The sequence below is a fragment of the Phyllostomus hastatus genome, unplaced genomic scaffold, assembly GCF_019186645.2.
Source record: "Phyllostomus hastatus isolate PE091 unplaced genomic scaffold, TTU_PhHast_1.1 phas_contig_137, whole genome shotgun sequence".
Taxonomy (NCBI): domain Eukaryota; kingdom Metazoa; phylum Chordata; class Mammalia; order Chiroptera; family Phyllostomidae; genus Phyllostomus; species Phyllostomus hastatus.
The window spans coordinates 7,874,828-7,896,953 of record NW_025333583.1 but is presented as its reverse complement, the minus strand read 5'-3'; the positions used below and the strand labels follow the sequence as shown (position 1 = coordinate 7,896,953).

Genomic DNA, 22,126 nt, shown 5'->3' with positions numbered 1-22,126 from the left:
ATCCTCCTCCAGCTTGCCCTGAGTTTAGAAGAGCAGCCGCTGCCACCACCGACACTCCGGAGGGCACCAGGGGCTGCTGGCCAGGGAGGGACAGGGGCAAGGAGGCTCTGGCCAGTCCAGTCCCAGCAGCCGGGGACAGATGCCGATCGAGATTGTGTGCAAAATCAAATTTGCAGAGGAGGATGCGAAACCCAAGGAGAAGGAGGCAGGGGATGAGCAGAGCCTCCTGGGGGCTGCGCGGGGGGCAGCAGCGCCCCGGGACCTGGCCACCTTTGCCAGCACGAGCACTCTGCACGGGCTGGGCCGGGCCTGTGGCCCAGGCCCCCACGGACTTCGTAGAACCCTGTGGGCACTGGCTCTACTCACCTCGCTGGCTGCCTTCCTGTACCAGGCGGCGGGCCTGGCCCGGGGCTACCTAACCTGGCCTCACCTGGTGGCAATGGACCCCGCTGCCCCTGCCCCAGTGGCGGGCTTCCCAGCTGTCACCCTCTGCAACATCAACCGCTTCCGGCATTCGGCACTTAGCGACGCTGACATCTTCCACCTGGCCAATCTGACAGGGCTGCCCCCCAAAGACCGGGATGGGCACCGTGCCGCTGGCTTGCGCTACCCGGAGCCCGACATGGTAGACATCCTCAACCGCACTGGCCACCAGCTGGCCGACATGCTCAAGAGCTGCAACTTCAGTGGGCATCACTGCTCCGCCAGCAACTTCTCCGTGGTGAGTCCTGCCAGCTGGCCCGCCTGGCCTGGGGTGGCCGGAGGCCGGTGGGGGGTGGCGCGCGGGGGCATCCTCAACCGGGTTTCCCTTCCTTCCGCCACCAGAGGCTGGCCTCGCGTCTCCCCCAAGCTTGGTGTTTCCCTCTGGCTCCACAGCCACGGAGCCGGGGACACTCAGAGGCTTACCCTGGCGCTGCTGCTGCTCCTCTTCTTGGCTCTGCTGCTGCTGCTGCTGCTGCAGCGCCCGGGGCTGGGGCCGGGGGCCTGGAGTGGGCCCAGGGGCCCCGCAGCTGGTCAGCTGGCAGGGAAGGCGTGTACCACGCCAAGGCTGGACCCACTGACCCCACGTTTCTTCTGTGACTTCTGCATTCTTCTCCTCACCTAATGAGGGTGATGGGGAGAGGGTGTCTGGGGGAGGCTCCAGCCGGGGAAGGACTCAGACTGCCTTCTGGGGAGCCGGCCCGGCCGGCAGGCTGGATAGAGGCGATCTTCGCGTACACTGGGCACCAGTGTCCCTTCTGTGTCTGTGTCTCCCACACCCCCCCCCCTTCACAGGCTCCCTCACACATCCCTCTTTCATGCGGCCCCTCTGGCTTCTCCCACTCTCCAGTCCCTCCCTCCGTCCCCTGGCTCCTGCTGCTCCCTTGCCCGGCCCTGGCTCTGACACCGAGAATCACTCATTCACTCCATTCACTCCTCGGAGCTCGGCTCGCCCTCGCCGCTGCTGGGCGCGCACACACACCCCCCGCTACGGCTCCGGGCCACAGCTTCCTGCACACTCCGTGTCACACACTCTCAGTGTCCCTGCCGCTACACTCACGTGCACACCTACACACCCACACACCCATCTGGGGAGCTACTTATCTCTGTGCTCACATCCCACCTCTTGCTTAGCTGCCAGGGACACGGTCATGCTGGGGGTGCCGTGCCTTCTCATGGCAACCCCCCCATCTATCTGAACCCCTGTTCCCCAGGTGGGGGCTGCCGCCGCCACCCCTCACGACGCGTGTGAGTGTGGGGGTGTGTCTTGTACACTGTCTGTCGGCGCCCCGCTCACCCAGTCACGGGGTATCTATTATTCCTGGCGCTTGAGATGACTGCCCTCACTCCAGTTGACTCCCAGAACGTGTGTGTCTGCACGCATGTTACCACTGCCCAGACGCAAATGCACACACATGTTGTCAACATGGTGCCCACTCCAGCGCAGCCTCCAGGGCCAGCGCAAGAGATGGGAGACTTTCCCTCCTCACGGCCCGGCCACCCCCCACCAACCCGGGTCCTCACTCGCTCACTCGCTCACTGCCTCAGTCTCACCAGGAAACACGCTCCCACCAAGTGCCTGGCTCCCACCGCGCCTGCGTCCTGGGGTCCGGTGTCAAAGGGACGGAGGAGCGGGGCAGACATGGAGGAAGGGACCGAGGGAGAGGACTGTGCTGGGAGAAGAGTCAGGGGCACTGACCTGTTGTCCAGCTACAAACCCCCTCTTCTAGGTAGAAGTTGCCTCTCCCAAAGCCAGGCTGGGAGAGTCCCCCAAAAGAGCTGGGGTGTGGGGTGTGAATGTGGACTTTCAGGCCCTCGGGGCTCCTCTGTACCATATCCTCACCCCGAGCTGGGGGGACAGAGCCCAGTCTGAGCAGGTGTTGCTGGGGCGGGAATCAATGGGGGCTTTGTGCTCCTGAGTGGGAGTGTGCGTCCCAGGCCCTGGCGGGGGGTGGAAAGGAAGGAGAAGAGGGGTGAAACCTCAGCGGGAGGGAAGGAGCGGAAGGGACGGAGGGGCGAGGAAGCAAGGTGAGGCAGGCAGGGGTTTCCTGCTTCCCCACCAGAAAAGGAGCCGGTGCCAGGGGGTGTGGGAAGAGGGAGTCCCCTGATCAAGGCTGGCGAGTCTCTCTGAATCCTGGGGACACCCTAGTGGGGATAAAGGTGGGTCCTGCCCAGGCCCTGGGGCTGGAGGGTGGAGGGTAATACAAGTCGTGGGTCTCAGCTCTGGGGCTATGACAGGACAGTGAGGGGGCAGAGGGGACAAGCAGCCACTGAGGAGCAGGAATTTCCCTTTGGGTCCTGCTCCCCTGCCCCCCAGCCAGCCTGGACCCCACACCTTCCTGCCCGCACCCCACCCCTATCTGCTGAGTGTAACTCTCCGTTGGACTTGACATTCTAGGGCTGAGCCTGCTGCATATTCCCAGGGTCTGGGCTTAGGGGTTGGCAGGGGGGCCCATGATCTATGGCAATGGGGGAGATGGGGTGCGCTGTTTCAGCACGATGGGATAAGGTGTGTGGAGTCGAAGACAGGGGGTCTCTGATGAGGACGTGAGGCCCACTACGCACTGTGGTGAGAGCGTGGAGCCACGACAGGGGGCTGTGGTGGGGAGACGGGCACACAGCGGCCAGTGGGTGGAGAGCCTGCCGGGGCGCGAGTGGTGAGATGCTCAGTGACGGGGACAGGCTTTGGGGAAGGGGCTGTTGTGTGTTTTCTGTTGCTTCCCTCGCTTCCTCCTTTCCACTCCCCACTCTGCCGTGACCTTTCCTCCGGAATCCAAGTTAATAAATGTCACATTTTCCAGCCTATTTTTATTCCGGGTAATTCACCCTCCCCCAGTCCCCTAAGCTGCTGCTCTTGCTTCTGTTACTACTGCGATCGCTCTCCCCACCACCCCACGTTCCCTGATCTCCCCTTGCTGACTCCCAACCACTCCCTCACTCCATCCATCAACGTGGTGTTCCCAGCACTGCCCAGGCTCCCTGCCAGCTGCTGTGGGCGAGAACAAAGAAGGGAAGCCCTCGTCCCCGGTCCCTGTCCTCAAGCAGCCTCTAGTCTTGTGGTGGAAGGGGGACGGAGCCACTCCAAAGCTTAACCAACCATGTGAGAGTTACCCAGCCGTGCAAGCCAAACAGTGTCACGAGGTGCCAGGATGAGTGGCCAAACTAGGTACATGGAGAGTAAGAGCCCGACTTCAGAGGGGAGACCACTCTGGGCTGAAGGAAATCGAGGTTTACGAAATGAGCCAGGCTGGGCCGGGGGAGGTTTGGAGAGAGAGGAGAGAGAGGAGAGAGAGGACGGGGAGGGAGAAGAGATGGCCCCTGGGTGAGGATGCTCTCGCCTCTCGCCCCAGGCCCCCCTCCACCTACCGCGCCCCCCCCCCCAGCTCGTCTCCTCTTTCCCTTTCCCCTACTTCATCACGCTCATACCAACCCACGCCCAGCCCACCTCTGCCTCCACATGTCACTGCCACCTTCATGTTCGCCCTTTCCTCCCCGATTCCTCCCGCCATCTGCTCCCTTGCTCCAGCGCTCCGAGGCCCATCCAGACTTTCCCCACCGCGGCTCGCTCTCGGCCTGCCCGCTTACTAGAAGGCAGACATCACTCTTCCTTCCCGGGCATCATTTCTTTAGCTGTAAAATGCAAGGATGACTCTAACATCCAGCATCTCCTCTCAGCTGGGGACGGTACGCGATGGCAGTCAAGTGTGCGGGCTCTGGAGCCAGGCCACGTGGATTCGAACCTTGGCTCTCCCCTCTAAGCTGTGCGCCCTTGGAGGAGTCAGAAGAGCTTCCACAAGCGTCAGCTTTTGTAGTCATTAAATAGAATATTAGAACCTAAAAAATGTGGGTCGTTGCGGGGATTAGAGCGAGAGCTTATTTAGCACAGGACCTGGCACGCACAAAGTGTCAGCTGTCAGAATGCCACCGCCCCAACTCCTGGCTCTCTCTCGCCTGACCGTGCCCAGTGCCACCTGCCATTTTCTGACCCGTCCACCGGCACCTTCGCTGCTCTCCATCACCTCGCCCTCCCCCTTTCCAGACCCTTAAGCCCCCGCTCCCTCCCTCCCCTCTCAGAGCATTCCCCTGCTAAGCAACCCTCCCAAATATTCACGTGCATACGTGTAGGTGCGTAGGTGCGTAGGTGCGGGACCGTGAGCACGCACTGGAGGTCACTGCTACCCCACAGGACATCCTGTGATGACAGAAATGTCCTGTCTCTGCGCTGCCCCACATGGTAGTCACTAGCCACCCCAGCTATTGAGCGCCTGAAACGTGATTAGTGTGACAGAGAAAATGAATGTTCCCTTCAAGTAGCCGCATGTGGCTGGTGGCTGCCGTATTGGACAGGGCAGCCCTGGTCCTAGGAACGAGGCTCCGGCTGCCAGACTGGGCGGGGCTAGGAACTCCAACTGGTATCAAAGAATATAAGGCGACAGCTGCGCGCAGTGATTGGAATCCTGGCATCTAATCGCTGGGCTGAGGGCCCAGGTTGAGCCGAGGATAGGGCCTGTGTCTGGGCACATCGAGGTATTTGGAAACACCGCGTGAGCAGCAGTACACCTTTCTTCCTGGGTGCGGGACATGACCTTGGTCTTCTCCCTTCTATTGTCTGGAAAGTCGAGGCGCAGGGGACATGGGGAATGAAGCCTTGAGGAGACAGGGGTATAAACCTGTCCTTCTCCGTGGAGGGGCAGGTGACCAAGGACCTGTGGGCACTCCACTGTCTCCATCCCCCCCCCCACCGCCCGCCCCGGGCTCTGACTTCCCTCCCCCTCCCAGCCCTCCCTCTGCACATGCTGGTGACTGCCGAGACTATTAATCACTCGCCCTGTTCTCTTCCTCTCTACTAATCAGGCACAATTAGACAAGGCCTCTTCCAGCTGGGCAGTCCCCTCCCTGTCCTCCTCCCTCCTCTCCCAGGTCCACCCCAGCTGCCACCAGGACAGCGCGGAGGCAAGGGGAGCAAGGTGCAAGCTCCCCATCACTCTCTGACTCCCCTGACCCCTTACCAAGGCCCCACGGCAAACCCCTGCCTTCTGTGCAAGCTTCCTCCTATGCCTGTTCCCTTCCCCGGTGCGGTCAGGCCCATCCTGACAGCCCTCTGCTCCCTGTCTGTGGCCATGGGAGGGGCTTCTTCATGCATCCCCCCTCCATGCCTTTGCCACTGTGGCCAGAGACCTGAGGGCCTTTGCCTTCTTGACTCTGGAAGGGAGGGGGTATCCGCTGAGGTTAGTCCAGGGCTCTCACTACCAAATGAGCTTCCCTCTCTGATCCCCACCCCTGGTCCAGCCCTCTGTCCCCTCTGGTCCCGTTTTTTTCCCCTGAGGCATGAAACTTGAGAACATTTAATTCAACAGCTAGTTCAGGGTTGGTCCTGCTTTCAGGAGCCAGGCAGGTCCAGCCTGGGAGGGCACACACATAGGGAAGGGTGGGCCCTGGGGAGGCCTAAAAACCTCTTATCCTTGAATGGAGCCGCCCCAGCTAACTTGCCCTATGGTTAGGGACGCCCGGTATTGGTGGGGGTTGGTGCAGGTCGGTGGGGGTTGGGGAAGCCTTCCAAGTTGTCCAGAGAAGCCCTGAACCTTGACTGTTTCAATAAAAGTTTTCCTGATTAAAAAACGAAGACTCTGAGGACTACCTACAACTCAATTACAGGAATCCAGCGTACTAGCCCTCACCGGCCGCCCTGCCACTGGCTGCTGGCCCTGAAGGGGGCGCTCTCAGACGCGCTCACACTCATTGGCCAGTGGCGTTGGCAGAGGGGGATTTGAGTGGTGGTGGCAGAGACGCTAAGGGCAGGGGCTGTTATTGTTCCGGAGGGCTGGTCCGCAAGGGCAGCGGGAGGGCCATGAGGGACGTGCCCCCACCCAGCCCCACTTAGCGGCCCAGTGGCCTCTTCATTAATCAGGAATCAGCCCCGAGCTGGGCTCATTATCAGCTCAGCTTCTCAAGGCACCGCCGGAAGATGCTGATTAGCATTTGAAGAAATGGCCCCCACGTGCCCCTCCCATCCCCCCTCCCTCGATCTCCCCTACCCGTGCTCCTTTCGGGACTCCCACCCCTGCCCTTCTGCTTCCCGGGGGAAGCTGCTCCCTCTCGTGGCTGGCGGCAGGGTTGCCTCTGCTCTGCCCAGGCAGAGGGCAGGAAGGATCAGGAATGGGGGGCAGGGGGGCGGGAGCACCCTAGGGAGCACAAGAGCCTCAGGGTTGCTCGGGTTGAGACCCCTGGGTGGAGGGGAGAGAGTGAATGCGGCCTGCAGACTAAGGTGGTCAGGTGGAGATGGGCAGTCAGTCACCCTGCAGGAGGGGAGGAGAGGGCAGCCTCAGGCTGGGGGTTACCGTGCTTCCCTGCCCTTCCAGGCCCTCCCGGCAATGCCCCCTCCTTAAAGCAGCTGCAGTGGGGACAGCCAGAGCCGTGGACCAAAGGCCCGAGGGTGGTTTCTTGGGTTATATTATTGTTTTTGCAAATCATGGTGCAGGCTTAGGGTCTTGGAACCATCCCAGATGAATGGGGGTGCGAGGCAGGGGGAGGACAGACACCCAGAGGGTGAGGGTTCGCAGTGCCGTGTTTTCCCGAAGGGGTAGAGGGTGCCTACACGTCTTACCCCGGCTCCCAGGCCAGAGGATGGCAGCGCTGGAAACCTGCCCCCCACCCCTCAATGTTCACCATGCCCTTGGGACACCCGGTTTGGGTTGGAGGGAGAGCCGTTCCAGGGAGACAGGCAAGGGCTGCAGCAGCCGAGGCAGCAGCGAGAGTTCAGAGAGGAGCCACGGGATGATTAAGGGGAAATGGAGGATTGATTTAGGAGGAAAGATTAAAGGAGCTAAATCCGTGGCGCTTGGCTCAGCGGTGACTAAGCGTGGACAGGATAATAGCTTACAAATGTGTGAAAGGTGTAAATACCAAACGGGGGAGGGGAGGCGGCTAGGCGGGCCCGAGAAGTGGGGCGGGGGCGGGGGCGGGGGCGGGGCAGCCTCGGGGGTGGGGCGGGCTGGGGACCCCTGGCGACTGCCCCACACGCCTGGCCCTTCTCGAGTGGGAGTGCGGAGGGAGGAAAACGAGTTGACGGGGAACCCCAAGTTCCAAACAGGGGTTCCGTTTCTGAGGCGCAGCTTCGCCGGCCAGGTGATTGGCCCCCCCAGTCACACTCCCACCCCGCTGGGGACCTGAGGTCGAGGGTTCAAATCCCACCCGAGTCCCTCTGCGCCCCCCCCTCCCCCGGCACCAGGCCTTTCCCACCTCTCCCAGGCCCGCTAGGCGCACCCAGCTCTGCAGGCCTCTCTCCCGGCCCCCGCCTCGCCGTCCAGCCTCTCGCCCCCTCTCCCCTCCCCGGCCGGGCGGGCGGCGGTGGCTCCCTCCGCGGTGGAAGCCTCTGGCGCCGCTGTGTGCGGAGGTCACTTTGCCGAGGAGCCGGGAGCCGAGGGAATGCAAATGAGGCAAACCCAGGGAGGAGAGCGGAGGAGCCCAGAGGAGACGGGAGGGAGGGCGCTCGGGCGCTTTGATGGATGCCTGCCCCGCGGGAGAGAGGAAGGCGGAAAGGAGCGCGCGGCGCTGGGTGCAGTCCCCTGGGTGTGGCCCTCTGGGTGCGGGTGGGCCGGGCCTGTAAGCTAGGGTACCTGTGCGGGGGTGGAGATGTGGGGGCGGGGGTGGGATCTGGAGCGGCGCCCACGCACCCATCCACCGCCGTCACCACCTGCACCACCTCCACCACCACCACCACCACTTCCACTGCCGTCTTCCCAGGCTCGGCTCCTGAGCTCCCGCCGCGCCGTGGGTTTGTGCTCCACTGTGTAAGCAAAACTCTTGGACGCCCAACTTTGCATCGAGGGGCGGGAATATCAGGGAAGGACTTAGTTGCAAATTAAAAATATTCCCGCCTGGAAAATTGACTTTCTAGGGTTTGAGGCCTAGGCAGCCGCTACCTGGCAATAGGTTTGGCTGTGTACCTGCGTCTTGGAGCCCCGAGCTCTCCTCTCCGGCGGAAAGGCGGTGCTCGCCTGGAATCGCGGTGTTCTGCCCCGCGCGGCCCCAAGGGGTCCCCGGCCGCCAGCGCGGCCTCAGCCTGGAGTCCCACGACCTAGCCCCGGTCCCTACTTTTCTCCCACCACCCCTCCCACATTTGCATTTGAACAAATCCTGCGCCCATTTCCTCCTAGGCCCTACAGCACTTCTACCTCGGGGAGGAAGTCACCCTGAACAGCACTTGAGTGGCTGCAGGGGTGAGGGGTGGGCCACTGTGTTGGCCCCGTGGTAAGGGAGGGGGTCGGGCCTGCTTGGGGAGGGATGTTCTCCCTCCGTCTGACAGTGGCATCGTTGATGCCCTTCCCCAGCCGGTGATTGGGCCTGCTCTGGGGGGCTTCACTCTCCAGCCCAATCGAACCCCTGTTCCACTGTGGGAGGACTGGCCCAGCCCCCCATCACAGCACCAAGCACAAGTAGCAACGATCTGACTGTAGCCGTGCGCTTTGTGTTCTGGTGCCCACCGCTTGGCACCTGGCTCGGAGTGTAAGAGCTCAACAAACACTTTGTGCGTGAACAAATGCCTCTGCAGCCAGACAGAAAACTCCTTCGGGCTGAGACTGTTTGGTTCTCTGAATCATCCCCGGCACCAGGCGCCGCACCTGACACACTGCACAGGCTCAAGGAACAGTGTTGGGCAAATGAGCGCTGTTGGAGCACACACCGCTTCTTGAGCGCCTACTGTTTGCCGGCGCGATGCCGGGCACATGGCATCCCACGGTGGCTGTGAGTGCAGACCAGCACCAGACCGCCTGCTCCCCCCACCCCCGCCCTGCTCTGCCACGCCACGTGGCCCCGGCAGGCTCCTTACCTCTCTGGGCCTCCTTTCTTGTCTACAAAATGGAGATGATAAGAGACCTCCAGTTTGGGGTTTCCGTGAGGATTAAGGAGTTAATGAAGCACTTAGGACCACACTTGGCACGGTGTAAGCACTAAATAAACATTAGCTGCCTCTCTCTCATCACAGTAGCCTGAAGGGTGCCTGTTATTATTCCCATTTTACAGGTGAGAAATGGAGGATCCAAGAGGTTACATGACGGAGTCCAAATCCCACAGATGATAAGGGCAGGGCCCACGGGGGTTTGAACCCACTGGTGGTGAGCCACACTGGGCTTCTGGCCTGGGCCCCGGGTGCGGCTTCCCATCTGGTGGGAGAGGCCCATCTCAGAGCCTGGGCGTTTCGCTCTGGTAGAGCTCCATCCTCCACGAAGCACTGTCTCTCCCAAATCGCTGTACCTGAGAGAGAGCCTGTACCAAGGTGCGGGAGGCCCTGTGAGGACGGGCCCGGTACGAATCCAAGACCAAAATGGCCGCACCATCTTGGCAGGAAGCTCCGTTCCCCGAATAAGCTTCCACTTTTCTTGAGCTGATCTCTAATCCTCATGACTAATGTTAGGAGAAGGAATCCTCATTCCTCTTCTACAGATGAGCAGCCCGAGGCTCAGACAGGTTAAATCATGCACCCAAGGTTGTTCGTCCAAGGTTGGTGGCGAAGCCAGGATTTGAACCCCGTTTTGGCAGGCTGCGAAATATATGTGCCCCTTCCCCCACACATTATGAGCTTATGTGGCCCTGTCTCTGGCGCCACATGCAGTGGTGCTCTCTGCCCCAGCGTGGTTCTTCCTGGTCTCTACAGCACTCTTATTACTAACACTGAGACATCAGTGTTGCAAATGGCTTTCATATATTTTGTCTCTTTTGAGACAACCACCCTATGAAATTAATCAAGCAGGAATGTCTATCTTCACTGAACAGATGAGGAAACTGAGGCCCCGAGAAGTCAATCAATCACTTTACTAACCAGGTTTATATAGGTTGTCAGTGGGGGAGCCCGAGCTGGGACCGGGGTCTCCTGACTCCCTGGGAGAGACTGAGGCTAGTGGAGAATGCTGGGGCCACTAGGTGGGGGGACTAGGCTCTCATTCTGAATTTGCCCCCCTTTTTGGTGCACCCTCGGACATGCACCTTGCCATCTCCAGACTCCTGCTTTGGCCTTTGTACAGTGAGGGTTTGGACTGAGTGACTTCCAATTTCCTCCAGCTCAGACACCCCAGGCTTTTTGAGTGGGTGCCATCTTCCTGCCTCTGCCCCTCCTGAGGACAGAGAAGGAGGACACTTCGAACCTGGATGCTTCTGCCACCCCTGAGTAAAACTGGGCCTGGAGCGCTCCAACCTTGGGTGTACGAGGATGCACCCCCTTCCACTGGACCCCGGGGGAATGCAGGGCTCCGGAGCAATGATCCCGGGGCCCAAGTGAGAGGCTCGGGGCTGGACTGCAGCAGCGGAGGAGAGCTGATGGAATTGGAAGCGGGGAGGATGAAGCTGCCATGGAAAAGGGGGGGTGCCAGGGCCTTGGCAGAGGCAGGGTGCCCGAAGCACAGTGGAGATAAAGCCCAGGCTGCAGATTAGCTCCGGGATTAGCCCAGCCTCCACTGCTCCTGGCGGCTCCTTATCTCCTGGAGGCTGGGCCCTCTCTCTCACAGCTTTGAGCCCTGGACCTGCTAATTGCCTGTTAACCCCATGGGCTCTGTGGCTACAGGGAGGAGGAGGGGGTGGGGAAGGGTGGGAGACAACGCAGGCAAGCCAGCCAGAGGAAATGGAGGCTGTGGGTAGATGAGACTCAAAGGACAGAAAAGCCACAAGTTTGGGTCCCTCTCGACCCCCCTGGTCGTTATCTGGGGCAGACCTGGAGGAATGGCAGGGTGGAGGAGGGGAGGGCACCAGGGGAGGGTGTCTAGCTCGGACAGGGGGAGCAGCGTCAGGGCCAGGGAAGAATCTAAGAGGAAGACGAGAGATAGAGACCAGACAGCTGGACTGAGGGACGGAGAGGAGAGCAAACAAGATGGGGGTGCAGAGAGCAGAGGAACATGGGGTGGGGTGGGAGCCAGGACAACAGAGGCCGGGGGGATGGACAGGCTGACCAAAAGCAAGAGGCAGAGAAACAGAGACCAGAGGGATAATTGATTGGATGCTGAGGACAGACAGGCCCGGAGGAGGGACTTGAGAGAGAGACCGAGATCAGGGGACAGAGGCTGGGAGACAGACCGACCCAGAGCAGGTCCAGGCTAACCCTAAAGGGGGGCCAGTCCGGGAGGGACAGGCAGAGGCTGGCCGGAAGGAAGGCGGTGGAGAGGCCCCAGGGTCTTCACGAAGCGCAGACAGATTCTCGTCAAGCAGCTGTCCAGCGTAGGTTCAGAAGGGGTCTGGGAGGCCCTGTGCCTCAGCCTGGAACCAGGGGGGTGGGCTTGGAAACCGAGGCAGAGAGCAAGGAAGGGCACGGAAGAGGGAGGGCCAGGCTGAAGGAGGAGGCGGGGCCTGAGGTGTGGACAGGGTCTGGGGCTGAGGGCTGGTGGTGGGTGGTCTGGAGACAGCCCCTCAACCCATCAGTGCACATCCTGGCCCGGAACCTGCCCCTTTGCGTGGCCGAGCCTCGGACTCTCACCTCCTGTGCACACACCCTCCTTTCGGGCCAGTCCGTGGGGACAGAGCAGTGGCCAGCCAGTGGGACCCTCTGGCTGAGCGGTCGTGCCGTCTCCATGGAAGAAGCTGTGGGCTGTGCTGCCACAAATATTCTGCCACTTAGGAGCTGGCGGCTCCACCTGCCACTGCCTGCCTGGCCCGGGGACCGTCTCCAGAGCAACGTTCTGCTCTGCCCAGCAGTTGGGCCTGACCCGGGCTGTGCAGGTGGCCTGGCCCCGCCAGTTTGGCCTGTCCATTTCCTGACAACTACACCCATTGGACCCAAAGTCCTCCCACCCATCCTCCTTTGTCACAGCCGCCTCTAGGCTGGGGTGCCACATACCCGCTCTCCTCCAAAGCCGTGAGAGCTAAAGCCGTCCCCATTGGCCTGGCCCTGCCCAGCGCTGGGCTCCGTGCCGTGCAGTGTGCGTCTGCGTGTACCTGTTGGGGACCTCAGGCAGGGAGGCTGCCCCAAACCCACGGCGGGTGAGGAATCCACCCGAGCCGCTCATTCCGGGAACACTGCCAGATGACTGGGAAGCACCGTTTCGGCATCGGGCTCTATTCTGTTTGAGTCTCATTCACTGGCCGTGTGTCCTTAGCCAAGCCACTTTGCATCTCTAAGGTTCTTCATCATCGGATGGAGGCCATGCTACTTGCTTAGCTCACGTGGTCGTCTTAGAGGCCCGCAGGGGAAAACAGACCACAGGCCCGTAACACGGGACCTGGTACGAAGCTGGGGCATTTGGCAGCGCTCACTTTGCACTCCTTCCCTCTGCCTCAGGCCTCCTTCTGCGAACTGCACTGGGCTCTGGGGGTGCCGAGATGGCAACATGGGGCTCCTGGCCTCAGGCGGTCCACCGTCCTGTGGATGAGATCGAGCTGTGAAAACACCAGGAGTTGCCGACAGGCAGGGCTCTGCTGCCGTGATCCAGCACGCTGGGGCACACGAGTGAGCAGCTCACCACCCTGGTCCCCCCTGCAGCTCATGCCTTGCTTAACCTCTCAACTGGAGCATTCACGCAAAACGGGCTGCATCAGCGAAAGCAGATTCCAACATCTTGGCTGGGAATAGGAAGAGGGTGGGTGCTTTGAAAATTGAGGCAAATACTTACATATTCCCTTCTGCCTTTCCTGCACCACTGGAGACACAGAAATCTTGCACCCAGTGTCAGGGTCCCCCTCTCTCCAGGGAGAACACGGGTCTAGCTGGACTCTCCCCACTCCATCTAGGGCCTTTCCACTCAAAGTGCAACCTGCAGGTGGTTGGAAATGCGGACTCTGAGTCCTGCCCCTGCCCCCAGTGCATTTAACACACCCAGACTCTGCATTAACAAGATCCCCAGGTGCTTTGTGCGCACATCAGCACACCAAAGTCTGCAGAGCACGGACCTTGGAGACCTGGGCAGATCAGCTTACCTCCCTGAGTCTCAGTTCCTCCTCAGTCAGAGGTAGGGTGGTTGTGAGGGTGCAACTGGAGCGAGTATGTTAAGCATTTAGCGCAGTGCCTGGGCCAGAGAGAGTGTGCTGGGCTGTCCATGGTGCCTACTGCTGACCCACACTCACACACACACACACACAGCAGGGAGCTGGCCACGGGTGAAACGGAGTTAAGAACCGGAAGCCAGAAGGGGGTGAGGATGCCGAAGCAGGAAGGGAGGGACAGGAGGGGAGGTGAGGGATCGAGAGCAGCAGACATGGAGAAGAAAGAGTGAGGAAGGTGTGGAGAGGAGTGGAGCGGACAGGAAGGAGGGACAGGAGACGAGGGGGTGGTGGTCGTGGGTCACATCACAGCTGAGTGGGGCTGGAGCAGGAGCTGGGGCTTGGGCGGATGGGGGGGCACCTCCCCAGAACAGGTAGAGTCTTGGGTCTAGATGAATCACGTCTCTCCCACTGACTAGTGGTGTGGCCCTTGGGTAATAATCCGGTTAACTCCACCTACCCAACACCAGGGTTGCCGAGGGGATGAAACGGGGCAGCGGTAGATGTTGCCGTGTTCTGTAAACCGCAGGGTGCGTGTTTGTTTTAGGAACCCGAGGCAGGGTGTCAGGGTGTTAGAAGAACCATGTGAGAGGGGAGGCTCAGCAGGGTTGTTAACCCAGTGAGGATGGGGGACCTAACCTCACCCTACAACGTGGGTGCCCCCAGCCCCCCAGTTCTTAGAACTGCTCACTCCCACTGCCCTCAACCCAGCCCCTTTGCCTTCTACACTGCTCCTCTGAAGCTAGGCATTTAGGGTAGCTTTTCCCTAACATGCCTCAAGCCTTTCCTCCCAGTTTTTGCCAGTGTAAATATGTTCCCAAGGAAAGGGGAGGGGGAGGGGGAGCGAGAGAGAGTGATTGAGTGCACTGACCCCTGGCCCCCAGGGATGGTGCTGCCTGTGATGGCTTTGACACGGGGGCTTGTCTCTGTGGGGCGAGCCTGGCAGGGGACACTGGCGTCTGCCTCTCCCTCAACCTCCTCCCACCCAGCTGCTGCCACAAATCCCCACCTCAGCTGCGCCCCGCCGGCCTCGGCCTCCATCCCCGAGGCGCCAGCGCCCTCTTGTGTCTGTGCCGGGGAGCTCTCCGCCGGGTCGAAGACCGGCTTCGTTCTGCGCTGCAGAAACAGCAACTGCTGATTTGGTCCTTTGCGTTCCGGGTGTGCTGGGCTGGGTGCTGGGGACACCAGACAGGGTCACTGGTCCTGTGCAGCACAAACTCTGTTGGCGGGGGAAAGAGGAACATTGAACTACTAGGAGACAGACAGATAAACAATGTCGATTCAGGTCTTTTTATTTTTAAAAGATTGTATTTATTTTTTGGAGAGAGGGGAAGGGAGGGAGAAAAAGAGAGGGAGAGAAACACTGATGTGTGAGAGAAACATGGTTGGCTGCCTCTCACATGCCCCCAACCAGGGACCCGGCCTGCAACCCGAGCATGTGCCCTGACTGGGAATTGAACCTGTGGCCTTTGGGTTTGCAGGCTGGTGCTCAACCCACTGAGCCACACCAGCCAGGGCTGCTTTTGGGCCTTGACCAGCACTTAAAGCTAGCCAACAAACAGGCTGATTGCCGGCTGGGGGGTGAAACTGGGAACGTGTGTGGTGTATGAGTGTGCATATGAGGAAAGAAAACCTCAGCTGAGGTTTGAGAGACGAACAGTGAGCGAACCTCACCAAAACGGGAGGGGAGGCATTCCAGAAGAGGGGCCTGCCTGAGCCAAGGTCCGAGGAAGGAAGGCACACGAGTTTCAATTTGTCAGAGATTTGTCTGGGGGTCGAGTGGCAGGAGAGATTGGCAAGGGTCGCCTTCCATGGTGACTTTCAGGCTAGGGAAGGAGTCTGGCTTTATTCTGCAGGAAATGGAAAGCCGTTGTCGCCGTTTTGGGGGCTTTAAGCCACTTGGTCGCTTGGTTGGAAGGAGCTCCGGCTGCTGTGTGAATGGCCTGGAGGCAGAGCTGAGGATGGAGGGAGGGAAACTGGCTAGGAGCGAACTGCCGTGGCCAGGTGGGAGGGAGATGACGGCAGAAAGGGGGATGCAATGTGGAAGGAAAGTGGGTAAATTCTAAATAGATTGCAGAAGAGAATTGCCCAAGAAGCTGCTGGTGAGGGAGAGGAGGTTTCAGGGATTCTGGCCTGAGCGATTTCGTAGACAGCAGAGGCCCTGATGCAGAGGAGGAGAAGAGTGTGTGTGCGGGGCCGGGATTGGGGACGATGTCCAGAGTCTGCTGTTGATTTGTTAAGCTGCAGATGCCTTTTGATCATCTAAGGGAGGATGTCAGCAGAAGAGGTGGAGCTCAGGTGAGAGGCTGGGCTGTAGATTGATTGCTGGAATATGGGACAGGGCTGCCCAGGCAGGTCTGGTGACCCTGGCAGGGGGTGGGGAGACAGGGAACCCTAAGCATAAGGAGTTGTCTTAGCCTCTCCTTCCCTCTCCCCTTCTCTTCTCTCTCCCTCCCTCCCCTCCCCTGCCAGGTCTATACTCGCTATGGGAAGTGTTACACTTTCAACGCGGACCCACAAAGCTCCCTTCCCAGCCGGGCGGGGGGCATGGGCAGTGGCCTGGAGATCATGCTGGACATCCAGCAGGAGGAGTACCTGCCCATCTGGAGAGAGACAAGTACGTAGGTGGGGCAGGGACAGGGCCAACCTGGGGGCTCTGGCCTGGACCACCTGCCGGGGATGGCTTTTGAGAGCTCCCTGTCTCCGCCGTGCAGATGAGACGTCGTTTGAGGCTGGCATCCGAGTGCAGATCCACAGCCAGGAGGAGCCACCCTACATCCACCAGCTGGGCTTCGGCGTGTCCCCAGGCTTCCAGACCTTCGTGTCCTGCCAGGAACAGCGGGTGAACACCTCCAGCTGGGCGTTGGGTTGGGCACGGGGCAGAGCCTTTGGGCTTAGCGGGGATGCTGACCAGACCTTCTTCCCAAAGCTCACAGCCCATCAGTCTGCCCATGGACTTTGCTTGGGGCTGTGGGCACTGGAGGTCTGGGTGGGACTCCTGGGCATGACCCACCCCGTCATGCCCACCTCTGCAGCTGACCTACCTGCCTCAGCCCTGGGGCAACTGCCGGGCGGAGAGTGGGCTCAGGGAGCCTGAGCTTCAGGGCTACTCAGCCTACAGTGTGTCTGCTTGCCGGCTGCGCTGTGAGAAGGAGGCCGTGCTTCAGCGCTGCCACTGCCGAATGGTGCACATGCCAGGTGGGCACCCCACCTCCCCACTGACCTGCTGGACCACCCTGCCAGGCTCCGGAACCTCCAGGAGCAGAGCATTGCTCATGTGCATGGGCAGGCGCATGTGTGCAACATGTGTGCACGTTTGCATCCATATGCGTGGGATTTTATGCATGTTTTAACATGTGCATGTGGGATGCACACATGCATAGTAATATGCATTTATGCATACACATGCTCATGTACTTCTGTACCTGTGTGCTTGTGGGGGTTGCGTGCATGTGCTTGAACACGTGCATATGCATATGTTTGCAGGTGTACACTTTTGTGTTTATATCCATGAGCATGTATACAGCCATGCCTGCATGTGTATGTGCAAACATGCCTATTTTGGGTATGTGTGTGTGCGAGCACGAGTGTGCCCACATTGGGAATGTGGTGGAGACTGGGGATGGAACCCTCGCCTCCAGGAATAATCTTCTCTCCTTTTAGGCAACGAGACCATCTGCCCACCAAATATCTACATTGAGTGTGCCGACCACACCCTGGGTCCGTGCTGCCTGCTCCCCTTCCGCCTCTCCACCACCCTCCTCCTCACCTCTCTGTCTGCCCTCCTCCTAACTGCCTGGGCTCTCCTCCCCCCAGCCTTTCCCCGGGGGGCTCTTCCTGGGGGTTGAGACTTATCCCATACCTCCAGGGGTCTGAAGACCTTGGCGGGTGTGGACATTTGGGTAAGTGGAGGCAGCAGGGGGTGAGGGGTTGCAGAGAATCCAGGCTTCCTGTCTTGGGTCAGCAAATGAGCTTGCCTTTCTGGGGAAGTGAAACGACTGCTCTCTTGGTGTGAGGAAAAATGCATCGCTGGCTCTCAGTGTGGGGAAGGCAGACGCCATCTGTCCACAGGTCCTGTCTGACCTGCAGTTCATTTACTCATTCATTCATTCATCCATCCATCCATCCATTCTCCAGGCGCTCACAGCCCGTGTGGGTGCAGGAGGTGAGAGGGGGAACAAGAGCTCTGGTCCTGTGGAGCTCACTGCTGGGCATGGCCGTGGATAGGCGTGACAACACACTGTGTTAGTTCTCACACAGGGGAAACTCAGGGGTCCTGCAAGGCCCCGCGGTGGGGACCTGGCTTGGCAGGGAGGATTCCTAGAAGGGACAGAGTCACCCAGGTGAAACGGGGGTGTGTTCTAGACAGTGAGAACAGCGCATGCTAAAGACCCTGTGGCCAGGGAGTGTGTGTCTAGCACACTGCAAGATCAGAGTGCCGAGGGCAGAGAACACAGGAGGGGGAGCAGAAGCCTGCGGGTGGCGGGGGGAGGGGAAAGAGTAGAGGAGGCTCTGGGAAGCCAACAGTGGCTCAAGGCATGGCAAGAGCACTCTCTGATGTTAGGAGGGTGACTCTGATTAGAGGTGGAGGATGGACAGGTGGGGAGCGAGGCCAGAAGCAGGGTGGCTGGTAAGAAGAGCAGTGCAATGATCCAGATGATGGAGCCGTGGGAGGAGGTGCCGGGGCCATGGACTCACATGGGGACCTTCTGTTCTGTGCACCAGCTGTGCCAATCCAAGAGGCGATCGCAGAGTGCCTAGTGAAGGAACAGATGTGCGAGCACGGACCAGTGAACCACAAGGGGTGGCGAGGCTCCTCAGAACCAGCAACATTGGGGGGCTTTACTCCCCCAGGCCTGGGTGGGGGCAGGAAGGAACCCACGTTGGAGCCCAGAGAGAGCACTGGTTGTCCGAGAGGGCCAACGGACAGGAGCTGTGGGCACGGGAGGAGGGATGAAGCCTCTGCCAGCTGCGGCCTGGCAGTAAGGAAGCCAGGAAAAAGAAACACCCTGGCATCTCTCCCCTCCTTGCCTTCTGACCCTGCTGGGAGCTCCCACTGGCCAAACCCAGCCCCAAGGTGGAAGACGAGGGGGGTCTAGGTGATATATTTGGCCGAGCTCAGCCTCCTGGCCACAGAGAAAGGTGGAGGAGAACGGAGGGTGGATCTGAAGGGCTCAACAGAGAAAACCCAGCATACTGAGCATACAAATCCTATCCATCCACTTGTTCTTTTGTCTGTCTGTCTGTCCCTCTGTCCATCCAACCACTCACCTATCCACCCATTCATCCTGGCCTTCACTCCAGGTCCCTCGGTGTGTCTGAGGCCTCATGTGTTTGATCAGCTCTGGTGGATGGGCCAGGCCCTCCCTCTGAGCCATGAGGACCTCCTGCACCAGGGAGCTGGGGGACAGAGGGACAAGCCTGTGGGAGGGTGCCTGGGAGCCTCACCTGCTGTCTTGGATAGTCTGGAGCTGGTCCAGGATGGGACCCCCATCCCGTGTCCTCTGGGCAGTGCCAGGCCCAGAGGACAGCCAAGGCCCTCAGCGCGGACGTGGCTGCCTCAGGACAGCCTCTGCAGCTGGTGGGCCTCTGGGCCACCCAGGCCTCTGCCCGCCCCCACTGCAGCTGGTGCCTCTGTGTTGCAGACTCCCTGGGTGGGGGCTCCGAGGGCCCGTGTTTCTGTCCTACTCCTTGCAACCTGACCCGCTACGGGAAAGAGATCTCCATGGTCAGGATCCCCAACAGGGGCTCAGCCCGGTACCTGGCCAGGAAGTACAACCGCAATGAAACCTACATACGGTATGTGTGCGCATGTAAGCGTGTGCGCGTGTGTGGGGCGGAGGCCACCCTCAACAGGCCTGGTGCATGGTGGAGACGGGGAGCAGGGGGCAGCTTTGTTAATAAGGAATCTCCTGCCAGGAATGCTTTTCACAGTCCTTTTCTTCCGATTGATCCCTACCCATCCTCCAAGTCACATCCATTGTCTCCACCTCCACTGAAGCCCCTGGTCCAAATGCCTTTCATTTGAGGTCCCAAGCACCCTGTACCTGTCGCTGCCATTGCACGTACCTATTGTTTTAGAGCCCTCTGTTATGTGTCTTTCTGCCCCAGCAACCTGGGCTGTTGAAGGCATGTTGAGTGAATGCCATGGTGAGGGAGAGAAACGGAGGGCTGGGAGAGGAGTGGGGTGGCCTGTGGGAGGGGCCACCGCGAGCGCTGAGTCTGGTACCTTGCAGCCAGTCTACAAATGCTGGGCATCTTCTGAGCGCCAGGCCCAGTGCTGGGTCCTGTCTGTTGGGACAGAGGTGATTACGACACAAAACCCATGGCACAGTTTGTGGATGAAACCATGTGTGGCTGTGGCTGTGGCTGTGTGGTGCTGCTCCTCGGGCCCCAGGAGAGATGAATGTGCATGGGGGAGGGGAAGCTGGGGAGGTGTGGGCTGGGCCTCTGAGGACCCCGGGTCTGTGAGGGGAAGAGAACAGAGGAGAGAGGGGAGGCATCCCAGTTAGAGAGCTGTGGGATGATGTGGAGACTGGCCTGAGTGGGGGGAGGGGGTGCGGGGGGTTGAGATGCGGATAAGAAGGCAGCTTGGATAGGAAGGCACAGACAATGCAACAGATCATGGGTGGCCTTGGAAGTCTGGGAGAAGAATTTTGGAGTGGACTCTTGGCCATAGGGAGCCATTGAAAGTTCTAGAGAGGTACAGGGGTGAGGAACATGAACACTATTTGCTGCTTTAGGGAAGGCAGGCGGGAAACTGCAGGCTCAGGCTTTTTTTTTTTTTCTCTCTCCCAGGCCCTTTGCTAACCTTCAGAGTGTGATGCTAATGCACACCTGGGACCAACTCCCCTCACAGCCTTTGGGAGTCGCAGGGGAGCCACCCGCTTCCCTGCACAGGGGGTCTCGGATAGGCACTTCTGGCCCTGGGGTGTGCCTGCCAGCCACCCCCTTGGGAAGGTGGTCTCACGTGGACATCCCGCTTCCTTTCTCCGCAGGGAGAACTTCCTCGTCCTGGATGTCTTTTTTGAAGCCCTGACCTCCGAGGCCATGGAGCAGCGAGCAGCCTATGGCTTGTCAGCCCTGCTGGGTGAGACCTGGCCCAGGTTCCGTGGGTGTGGGCCCGCTGGGCCTGCTCCCTCTGACCCTGCTCTCATGCGCCCCAGGAGACCTCGGGGGACAGATGGGCCTATTCATCGGGGCCAGCATCCTCACACTGTTGGAAATCCTGGACTACATCTATGAGGCAAGGAAGGGGTCTGTTTGGAGCCCCCCACACAGCGAGGAGGGGGAGGGGCTCTGAGAAAAGCAGAGGGGCAGTGCAGGCTTCCTGGTGGAGCCGGTCTAGCTGGGAAGTCCGGCTCTGGGTCCTTTGCCCGAGTCCCCTGGCTGACCGGGAGGTCTGAGGGCTCTGGGAGGTCAGGAGAAAGGGATGGGTGGAGAGGACCAGGGGTCCCAGCGGGGCTTGGCTGGGCAGCAAGCCCTATAACGTGAGTCTGGTGAGTCTGCCCCTCCCCTCTGCCAAGTCTCCTGAGCCCACAGCTGTGCCCTGACCCTGAACCCCAAGGTGTCCTGGGACCGACTGAAGCGGGTGTGGCGTCGTCCCAAGACCCCCCTGAGGACCTCCACGGGGGGCATCTCCACCTTGGGACTGCAGGAGCTGAAAGAGCAGGTGAGGGTGAGCCTGCAGGGCGAGCAGCCAGCTCCTTCTCCCAGGACTGAGCGCCCTGGTGATTTCTGGACTGGCCCACGAGACGGGGTCCCTGGCCCCCTTGGAGCCTCTGCCCCAGGGACACGGGAAGGCTGGCTGTACAAGCCTTGGGGGTGTGGTTTGAAGTCTCCCGCTTCACCTTGCAGAGTCCCTGTCCAGGCCGGGGTCAGGCTGAAGGTGGGGGAGCCGGCAACCTGCTCCCCAACCATCACCACCCGCACGGCCCCCCAGGAGGCCTCTTTGAAGACTTCGCTTGCTAGGATGATGCTGTATCTGAAAGGACCCAGGAGTCTGGGACTCCTCCCTGGATCTTCCTGCTCCTGGGACAGAAGGCCCCGGGGGCAGCCCAAGGCTGTGGCGGGGGGAGGGCAGTGGTGCTCACTAGAACAGAGACTCAGTCCCTCTCCTCACCAACCGTGGCACCAGCTGCTTTGCACAAGGGTCCTTCTTGTCCCTACTCCCCTCCTGAGGCTGGTGCCCAGGGAGGCTGGAGAGCAGGCCATGGGCCCCCAGGGAGGGGAAAGGGGAGAAGAGAGGGAGGTGGAGAAGCCCCAGAAGGGGTGGAACCCTGTGTACATTTGTATATATTTAGGGAGGACAGGGTGGGGGTGGGGGTACAGATATAGAAGGTGGGTGGGACCATGGGGTGGGTGATTCAGGGACGGCCAGGGTCCCAGCCCTAGAGTGTCAGCAGGGGAGGGCGGGCTCCCAGGAGTCGGGACTGCTGGGCTTCTCCTACTCCCTGCCCCTCTCCAGGCCCAGCTCCTCATCTGGCAGGGGGAGCGGGTGGCCCAGCAGGCCTGGCCCAGCTCGGGTTCCCCTGCCCGATCCCCGCCCCCCAAGCCCCCTCCACAGGGAGCAGGCGGGCCTTTCAGACCCTGGCTGAGCTTGGGAGTGGGAAAGTCTTCTCAGGCCTCTGTCTCCAGTCTGGCTTTATAAAGTGCTGATGAAACTAGGAATAAAGAGGCATAAGGA

The 22,126-nt window shown here is 60.3% G+C and overlaps 1 protein-coding gene across 1 annotated transcript; it reads left to right on the top strand.

The window, feature by feature from the left end:
- The first annotated feature begins 56 nt into the window (after positions 1-56).
- Positions 57-21,712, top strand: ASIC4 (acid sensing ion channel subunit family member 4). Its single transcript, XM_045854632.1, has 10 exons — positions 57-721; positions 15,913-16,057; positions 16,155-16,282; positions 16,476-16,638; positions 17,104-17,160; positions 19,086-19,239; positions 20,439-20,530; positions 20,607-20,686; positions 21,008-21,112; positions 21,298-21,712. Exons 1-10 carry the CDS (start codon positions 140-142, stop codon positions 21,409-21,411), a joined length of 1,620 nt encoding a protein of 539 aa, XP_045710588.1. The 5' UTR covers positions 57-139; the 3' UTR covers positions 21,412-21,712.
- The last annotated feature ends 414 nt before the right edge of the window (positions 21,713-22,126 follow it).